The sequence below is a fragment of the Penaeus monodon genome, chromosome 8 (assembly GCF_015228065.2).
Source record: "Penaeus monodon isolate SGIC_2016 chromosome 8, NSTDA_Pmon_1, whole genome shotgun sequence".
NCBI lineage: Eukaryota > Metazoa > Arthropoda > Malacostraca > Decapoda > Penaeidae > Penaeus > Penaeus monodon.
Genome location: NC_051393.1, coordinates 1,198,897 through 1,208,896, shown reverse-complemented (window position 1 = coordinate 1,208,896; position 10,000 = coordinate 1,198,897). Strand labels below are relative to the sequence as shown.

Below are 10,000 nucleotides of genomic sequence, written 5' to 3'. Positions count from 1 at the left end.
TATAATCAACTCATCAAGATCTAATAGGTGAACTTACTAATGAGAGAATGTTGAGCCAGACTTAGATCATGACTCTGCTCAAAAACTTCTTGGAGACCATCTGCATATATGATAACCAGCTGGCCTAAATCCCTGAAATAGAATTAACTGTTAGCTTACCTTTGCCTTCACTTCAATCTCAAACAAAACAAAATATAGATCAAAGATAATGACATGACAGTTGAAGAATCTCCCTACTCTTCTAGGTGCACCATCAGGACCAAATCATGAAATTCACAAACCTTCGTTGCATTGCATCCCTAGTAGTGCCAAGTTCATGTAACACATTTGCAATGATTGGCTTTAGCTTCCCTATAACTGGTGAGATATCACAGCCAGCACCAAGTAGCAGTAAGATGGAAGCCAGAAATCCACGCCAAACAATTTTCAACTTGCCAACACTTGATGCTGGGACCATCGACAGAAGTTCGCTTAGCTTGTTACTCTGAAGAAAGGGAAACTAGAAGTTTATAGGCTACCACGGGTAATATTGTATTAAAGTAAACACTACAGACATCTACTGTATCTTGTACGATTCTACACCAGGTGCACATTTCACAAGAAGGCAGATGAGAAAAATACCTTAAAGATAATAGATTCGTCAAAATAACATAATTCATCCTGATGTAAAAACAAAACATTTGCAATCCTTCTTATATTACTAGCAGTCATCTCACTTGAATGGCAATAATTCATATGAGTATCATATCAGTAAAGAAACCATGTTTATTACATGGTGAGAAATTTTTCAAAATTAAGCTACAATTCACTTGTCATCTTATCCCTCTAATAAAAATTTTGGTTTAATTTTTTTTCTTTTCTTTTCTTTTGTGCATCATGTGATTATAAAAAACTTCAATATAACATATATCCATTTCTCCCTACCACATCAACAATATCCGTTGTGTTCGCCAGGGTCAGAAAGAGAGACGTAGAGTTGTGGAGACCAATGGGAGAGAGCTCTGACATCTTGCGCCCATGAAATTTTGAATAGATTCTTCCTCTCATTTGTCTCCATTCAGAGGTGCTGGTTTTTACCACTGACACTGTAACAGAATTATGAGTGAAAGGAAAACTTGGGAGGAACATACCACTAGGTATGCCAAGAAAATAATCTCAAGCATAAAATGAAAAATTTACAAAGAAATATTCATTTTAACCATAATAATGTCACCAATCAGAACTAGGTTTGTCCACATGTGCAAAGGCTGCTTTATATACAATGTTTTCATTCAATTATTGACGGATTTAAATTTTTTCTAGAAGTTCCTCTTACACCTCTGACCCAGTCAAGTATAGTTTATTATGAAGCTGAGATACCAAATTTTAAAAAATACATGTACATTCCTGTGCAACTTTTTTATATTCACTTGGCAACAAAATAAAAAAATTGCAGGTATGTCCTTCAGTCACAAACTTTCCTAGTATGTCATAGTGATCACATTTTTTCTTATGGTCTCATCCTGGGCACTTTGAAAAATGGTCCTCAGTCTATTCCCTGCCATAGGATAACAAGCAGCCCAGCAACATTCATGTAACAGAACACTATACCTCAGTGTTCATACTCACCAATGATACGAAGAAAGACCTGCCATGATGACTCTGACTTCCCCATATATGCTGGGTCTGTGGCATATGACTTGGTCTGTTCTATCCATCCACTTGCTGTTTTACTGAGGACAGATAAAGAGATCTGCAGTGAACAGCCAGGAAAGAAAAAGGTTTCATCAATTCTGAAACCTTGCTACTTTCAGTAAATGTCAATACTATCTATCTAAGATACAAAACTTCTAAGATGGAAAGACTGTTCATAGAAGAAAAACAAACTTGTAAAAGACACCCAAGCAATGGCTAATTTATTTTATACATGGGGAAGCATAAACACACACCTCACACAGGCTAGTCCATCCAGCCCAGCACCAGGCAAGAGGAAAGACGAATCAAGGTGCTTGGAAAAGTAATCCCACAGTGCTGCACCCCATTCACTACTCCTCTCCCCTCCCCAGAGCTGGCCGAGACTCAGGCAGCACCGAGTGAAGAAACGCAGTTCAATTTCAGTCGGCTGTTGGCCTTCCATGGATAATTTTATTAATGTTCGTAGCAGTTTAGTTTCACTCTTGATTTCACTCTGAAAAGAGGAAATGTGATAGTAGCAATGAGACCAATGGCAGATGAAATATATCATATAATAATTTACTATGATTTATTTTCTTCCTTATTTCTATATTCCAAAACATGGTATTATCACAGCACAAAATCTTGTGTAATAAAACTAGCATTTTTACTTTCAAATTCCTTCACATCAAAAAGAGAATCAAGGAAACCTCCATTCCTAATGAAAACAAACCTTCTTGAACTTGTATCTTCAATATAATGAAAGAATCCATTACTTAAATAAGTTTACTGACAACACATCCATCATGAAAATGCATTTTCAACTTACAGACTTCTCAGCTAATTTCTTCCCATTCACATCATAGCCATACAGCCTGGAGAAGTTCAGGAACATCCACCATATATGAGGAAGCTTAACTTCTTTGGCAAGAGGAGATGGGTACTGAAGCACACCGAAGGACTGTTCTGTTGGTTCCAGTGACTTGAGGGAGGTGCCAGGTGAATTTCGGTGAACTGAGTTTTCATTGTATATTTTCAGGAGGACTAAGAGTTTGTGTTTTATCTGTTCCCAAAAACTCTGGAAATGAAATTGATTTACTCATGATTAGTGGCAGTTATTAAGTATGTGATGTGAAATTTCCAATATACTCTAATACTGATATTAAGACATAAAAATTAAAATAAAATAAAATAAAAAAATAAATACAATGGAGAAAACCCATTTACACTACAAAGGCAGAAATCAGCGACAAAACGATTGCTCACCTGTCTTCCTAGAGAACGATGTCTATAGTCGAGATAATGGAGAATCATGACGCCAAGTTCCAGTGAACAGGAGCATGAAAAGCCAGCCACCAGATGCAGTTCACTCACACTTTTCTGAAATATGTTCAGGTTATAACTTTGCAAAAATTACAATGGTTGCTTCTCTTCTTCAATTATATTATTTCCTTGTAAAGGCAAATTTCAGGTCAAAAAAGGATAAAACTGCTATATGTTTTTGAAGGTTGTTCTCTCTTTTACTGCATATATATCTGCTTTCAAAGGCTGTTTGGATATACCCTCTTTCCAAATACATTTACTAAAAAAAATCCATATTCAACAGCTCAGTAGTTACAAGCCATACTATTTTCATCTTTATAAATCTAAAACATCCTATCCTTCAAAAACTAAATATAATTTTAGACAATGTATCATCTCTGCCTAAAATATATCACAGTATGCTTTTTTTTTTTTTTTTTTTTTTTTTACGAAAAAAGTATTCATTTCCATCATATTTCTCTTCCTGTCCACTAACCTTTAATCCCTCACGACACATAATTGTTATAAGATCCCAGACGACCATCGCAATGCATTGCTCCAGTATCGATGGCTCAATAGTATCCCCAACATTAATACTCATTCCTTGGGGTCCAGACGGCTCCACGATTAGCATCTGTGGTGCTTGGGGTTGTGCTGTCAGTGCCGAAAGGGACCCAAGAGTGGCCTCGATCAGGTGCAGAAGAACTACACTCCACCATCGAATATCCAGATGGAGGTGAAGTAAGTGGTAGGCTGCAGAGGGACACTAAGAAACAGGAAGATATTGTTAATACAGTGTAACAGCTTTGATACTTCATCAATTCTTATATAGACTGTATTCTATTAAGAACCACAAATATATTTTTTCTATAACATGAAGAGTAAATTCACACCTTATTTCCCTGTGGAGAACTGGCAGAAGTTACATGCTCTGGCAATTCATGTAATGGACCCAAAAACAGGAGAGTTTCCAACACCTCTGTCACAACTTGCAGCAGATATTCTCTATGTTCATCCCCACTGTGACTATACACATAAGACACTAAGCTGTTGAAGAATGTAGTTATATCTTTGCGTATCTTAGGGTACTGTATATCATAACAGCTTTGGCTTACGCACAGGCTAGATTGAGCACCCCTCTCTAGCTCTGTAACACCTTGTCTGAAAAACAAAAAAAGATACACATCAGGCTGACAAAAAATAATCATATCAATTATTAAGACTTAATACATTAACTAATTTGCTTTATGTAAAAAAAAAATATTTTTAACTTTCATACTAGATTTACTCAAGGCTTTTGTTCAAAGAATTAGGACCTTACAAGCTATGTCAATTTTATATTAAAGATATATATTGCACACTGACTATTTGCACTTGGAATGCATCAAGCAGTACTGTGGTCTTTATGTTTAGCAACCTAGCAAAGAAAACTCCACCACATTGATATAGCTTCGAGTTCCTTAACTGATAATAAATCACTTGGGAGATCTAGAGGCCTTGCAATAATATATATAGTATAGGTTTGTTGATCATTGTTGAAGCATTGCTTGATGCATAGGTCTTCAATTTTGATATGAACTTGCAGGCTTAGCTTTACTTAGAACAGACTAGTTTTTTTACTCCTAACAATGTTAGGTGTAAACTATTACATTAGTTTTAAAAAATCAATATGACACTATTTTATTCATTTTCTTTTACTTAATTATTTACTTACCGTGCTGCTAGGAAGAAATGTTCCAATCTGTAGTGTAAATTGTCAGCTGTGCAAGGAAGATGAAATACAATCTCTGGTGCTAAAAGTCCACTAGAACAAGGATTCTTGAACTGCAAGAGGTTGGCAAGGCATCTGCGACCAATGCAAGATGTGTCATCAAAGCTGTCAGACCAGCGGACTTCTCCTGAACATGAAAACAGTAAGGGGCCTTCATACAACACACTCACAACAGCTGTAACGGGATAAGAAATCATATTAAAAAGATAAATAAACAATATGTGTACCTGAATATACACTATCTAAAGAAATAATTATGTCAGTTTATATTATGGTCAGCTCATGAATCAGAACAATTACAAGATGTTCCTTTCATTAAACAGTCCTATTTAAGTCAGTAAAGAAATATAAAGAAAGAAAGAATAAAGTCTAAATTATATCACATGTTAATCTGAGCAACTAAACTTACACACCGACAATTTAGTAAGACTCACAATATTCAAAACAATTGAGAAACATTCCCTTACCACTGATTATAACTCAATGAAAAATTATAGCTACATAGGCCATAATCATCACATATAACTCAGTGAACAATGTATATAAAAACCAACAAATGTTTCACTACCTTTTTCTTCCTTTACTGGCGACAATTCCATGTCATTGATGAAGAAGTCCATGTAGTCCAAGCTATCGGAATCCATCACCTCCTCCCCCGTGCCTTCGACAGGAGGCGTTAAGGGAGGAGTCATAGACACTGCAGTGCCCGACATTTTATCCTGAAAGAAAATATGACAAACTTAATTATACAAATAACTCATAATTTGTAGTAATTCAAAGTGTATTGGTGTATAGTGTTGAATGCTGACTGTTCATTTATAATGGTATTTTGCATTTTCTGTTTCACAATTAGAGTTCAGTGTTTTTGTATTGCTTTAATCTATTTTAGCATCAGCTGAGTATGTATTTGTCCTGTGATATGAAAACGATGCAAAAATATTGACAGATATTGTCACAAAGCAGAGAATCAACAAATGGAGTCATACTAACCCCATCTCCATTTCTAAATAATGTAAGGACTTTGACATTCTATGGAATAACATCTGGCAATTACTACTAATCCACCCTCACATCTGCCACTACCTAAGGTGTGGTCTCTGCACCCTTCGACACTCTGGCAAAGGCTAACAACCCCCACAGCTTCCATCCTGGCAAAACAAGAGCCTTTAGACTTTCCTCAAGATGTATTATCAACTAAACAGAGTTCTAGCCTGCATGAATATCTTTGGAGTTTTTGTTCGTCTTTGCCAGAGCATGGAGTGTGGAGGGTGCAGATGCTATTGTTGGGCTTTAAATATAGTTCACACATCAGGCATCAGGGATCACGGGGAGTTTTAAGTGGATATGGGAAAAAATATATATATATATATATTATTTTGAGAAATAAGTTCCATTTCGAACGGCGTTGTGTGTGTGTTAAGGAATGTTTATCATATTACAGATTATTTTCCATCCCGCATATAATTTTTTTTTTTTTTTTGTTTATATATATTTCTAACTTGTGTATTTAAGCGAAACAACGTACTTATGGCACAAATAAAAACATAACAATCCCATTTTCCTCAAATGTTTTCACAATTTCTCAAATCACCGCAATTTAACCACAGCCCAAATACCTTTATATAGAACTTAAAACATAACAATAGCCCCCTCACTTATTCTCCTCATCAACACCAATGCAGAAAAAGGCCCATATCGAAGTAATAAAGCCGCAGAAATCAATTATTTGTGAAAATGGGATCCGAACGCCAGAAACGCCTTCAAACCGTCTGTTTACTTTTCCAGCTGATCAAAGGGAGGGATACGTTCGAGTATTTATTTTTTTCCTTATTTTTTCTAGTTTTATTCGGATATTAGGGGAAATAATTTTTAAAAGAAGGGTTATTTGATTTTAGAAGTGTTGTTTCTAGTTTTTATTTGTATAAGTAATGTGTTTTTTTAATTATTACCCTTTTCATATTTCCTCCGTTATTTTTTACATAATCTGTTCCCAGACTTTTCTTGAAGTTTTATGCTACATCTATTTTACTTTGCATGATTCTTTATTATGAATAGATAAAAACATAAAACAAAAAAGATATAGAAACTCAAATCGAAAAAACAAAATTAATCACCTACTTTTGGCGGGAAACGAATATTTCAGTGGGACCATGACCTTCATAAGACATTTATATATATATATATATATATATATATATATATATATATATATATATATATATATATATATATATATATATATATATATACATATATGTGTGTGTGTGTGTGTGTGTGTGTGTGTGTGAGTGAGTGAGTGTGTGTATGTGTGTGTGTGTGTGTGTGTTTGTGTTTGTGTTTGTGTGTGTGTGTGTGTGTGTGTGTGTGTGTATGTATGTATGTATGTATGTATGTATGTATGTATGTATGTATGTATGTATGTATGCATGCATGTATGTATGTATGTATATTGATATTTATATATAAACATCATCATCATCACAAAGGGGCTAACGCCGACGGAGGCGCATGGCCGCATCCACCCTTCGCTTCCAGCCACGAGGATCCCTCGAGGCGAGTCTCCAGGCAGGTACACGGCCCATCTCCAATTCCTCGCGACAGGTCTCGTCGAACTGCCCAAGCCATGATCTCCTAGGTCGTCCCACAGGTCTCCTCCACCCAGGGTTGTCTCGCAGAGAGACAACCTGATGGGCAGGGTCGTCCATAGGGAAGCGAGCTAGGTGGCCATATAGCCTGAGTTGGCGATCCCGGATTATGCAAGTAACAGGTCCCATGCCAGTCTCACGGTGTAACCGCTGGTTGGACACGTGGTCCTGCCAACTGTACCCCATGATCCGGCGAAGGGACTTGTTACAGAAGGTATCAAGGCGAGACTCCAAGGCACTGGATAGCGTCCAGGTTTCGCTTCCATAGAGCAAAACTGGCAGTATCAAGGCCTTGAAGACACGCAGCTTGGTCCTTCTGCATAGGTACCGACATCTCCAAACGCTCTTGTTGATCGAGTTCATGGCTCCTGTTGCCAGACCAATCCGTCTACTGACTTCTTGGTCTGACAACCCAGAGATATGGACTACGCTACCAAGGTATGTAAAACTTTCTGTAACTTCAACGTCCTCACCGCAAGCATGGATCGACTGAACGGGTTCCCCTAACAGGCCCCCAAAGTCCTGAATCTTGGTCTTGGTCCAGGAGACCTCTAGGCCTAGGGGCTTCGCCTCATTGCTAAATGCATCAAGAGCCGCCACCAGTGACTCCAAGGACTCAGATAGGATGGCAACATCGTCGGCAAAGTCAAGGTCTGAGACCTTGATATTGCCTAGTGTTGCTCCACACTGACTTTGGCTAGTAGCTCTGCCCATTATCCAGTCCATACAAGTGTTGAAAAGTGTTGGTGCAAGGACACAGCCTTGCCTCACCCCTGAATTAACAGGGAAGAAGTTCGACCTACCCCCACCACACTTTACAGCACTTTCAGTACCAGTATAAAGGCTTGCTATTAGGCCACTAATCTGTGTCGGAATTCCCCTGAGTCATCAGGATCTCCCATAGCGATTCCCGATGCACCGAGTCAAACGCCTTCTTGAGGTCGATATAGGCTGCGAGCAACCCACGACCAAACTCACGACGGCGTTCCACAATTACTCGAAGCGCTAGTATACGGTCTATTGTGGACTTGCCAGGAGTAAATTCAGACTGCTCCGGTCTCTGATGCCTCAGTAGGTGGTTGCGGATCCGTTTCAGAAGAATAAGGGCTAGAACCTTGCCTGGTATGCTGAGCAGTGTAATGTCACGGTAGTTGCTACAGTCCCAACGATCCCCTTTCCCCTTCCAGAGAGGGATGGCCACGCCCCTCAGCAGGTCAGGGGGAATGGTACCAGACTGCCAGATGGCAGTCAGGACTGTGTGCAGGCCCCGAGCCATAGGTTCACCCCCAGCCTTTAGCAGTTCAGCAGGGATATCACATATGCCTGCAGCTTTCCCACTCTTCAGCTAGGAGATCGCCATCCTAACCTCTGTTAGGGTAGGAGGTTCCTCGCTGATGGTTGGGTCCGGCACAGGCACTGAGACATCGCTTGCATCCAAGCTAACTGTTGGAGGGTCTACCTGGTACAACTGTTCAAAATACTCAGCCCAACGTTCACGAACCCCAACATGATCTGAGATGATCCGTCCATCTGCTGATCCGACTGCAGTCATCTGTGAGGAGGGCTTAGAGTTCAGTTTTCTCAGGGCTTGGTAGGCAGGGTGAAGGTCATTTACCAAGAAATGGCCTTCAACCTCCTCAGCAAGATTCCTGATGAACTGTTCCTTGTCCCTTCTCAGCAGTGTCCGAGCCCTACGCACCATGGAATGACGCAAGACTTGATTCCCATTCAGCCGAGCCTTGCGACACGCTTCAGTGGCCTCTAATGTCTCCGGGGAGATGGAATTCTGCCTTGCCCTCGGGCGTACGCCAGTGGATTCCTGAGCTGCTTCGAGTGTTACACGCTTGAAAAGCTCCCACAGAGCAACTGGGTCCGTCAGGTTGTTAAGTTCTGTGAATCGGTCAGAGACTGCCATGGTGAATGTCAACAATATGTAGCAAGACCGGATGTACACTTCACACCCCCGTCCAATCAGCTGCTCTTCTCCTTGGGCAGGACGCAGATGTCGCCCGGCTTTCTCTTTTCACACAGGGATAAACATCCGCCCTTGAAGGGAACCGCCGCATAAAAGGACACGTCCGTAAGGCAGAAGGAGAGACACGCCAGACAGCCCAAGCCACACAGGGTCCAGCTCCACCACCTCGTCCTCCACCCGGGGACACGGGGATCTCTTGGGGGGTCTTATACCTGTCTTCAAGAATAAACCAGCAAGCTAAGCTCCTTTTCACTGACCCACCCAAGTCCATCTCTCGTCTCGCTCACATCTGGTGACGCGGTGCTCCCAATCTCTCATGCCACTCATATTCTGGTGGCTTGTTGTGGCCACTCGCTTACATCTGGCGACAGCGGTGCTCCCAACTCACATGTTGCTTACATCTGGTGGCTTGCGGTGCTCTCGCTTACATCTGGTGGCTTGCGGTGGTCACTCGCTTACAGTGAACCCACGGGCACACTCCTCCTTTAGTCTGTCCAGGTGAAACACCTTAGGGTGGCCACTGGAGGGACAGGGAGTTTTGAAGTGGACCCTCAGGGTAGCCACAACCAGCCTATGGTCGGTGCTATAGAACTTGGCACTCCGGTAAACCCTGTAGTTCTGGAGGATCCTCCATCGCCTGCTAACAAGAATGTG

The 10,000-nt window shown here is 40.3% G+C and overlaps 1 protein-coding gene across 1 annotated transcript in view; it reads right to left on the bottom strand.

Moving 5' to 3' along the window:
- The window catches only part of LOC119576055 (protein MMS22-like), a 13,381-nt gene extending 6,848 nt beyond the window's left edge, over positions 1-6,533 (bottom strand). Inside the window, exons 1-12 of the mRNA XM_037923581.1 lie at positions 6,382-6,533; positions 5,295-5,445; positions 4,670-4,901; positions 3,849-4,116; positions 3,452-3,721; positions 2,920-3,033; positions 2,483-2,731; positions 1,929-2,167; positions 1,609-1,712; positions 925-1,085; positions 282-484; positions 38-132 (exon numbers count right to left, since the gene is read on the bottom strand). Coding sequence (XP_037779509.1) covers positions 38-132; positions 282-484; positions 925-1,085; positions 1,609-1,712; positions 1,929-2,167; positions 2,483-2,731; positions 2,920-3,033; positions 3,452-3,721; positions 3,849-4,116; positions 4,670-4,901; positions 5,295-5,439 — 2,080 coding nt within the window. The 5' untranslated portion in view covers positions 5,440-5,445; positions 6,382-6,533. The remainder of the gene's footprint in view (positions 1-37; positions 133-281; positions 485-924; positions 1,086-1,608; positions 1,713-1,928; positions 2,168-2,482; positions 2,732-2,919; positions 3,034-3,451; positions 3,722-3,848; positions 4,117-4,669; positions 4,902-5,294; positions 5,446-6,381) is intronic.
- Between the last annotated feature and the right edge of the window lie 3,467 nt (positions 6,534-10,000).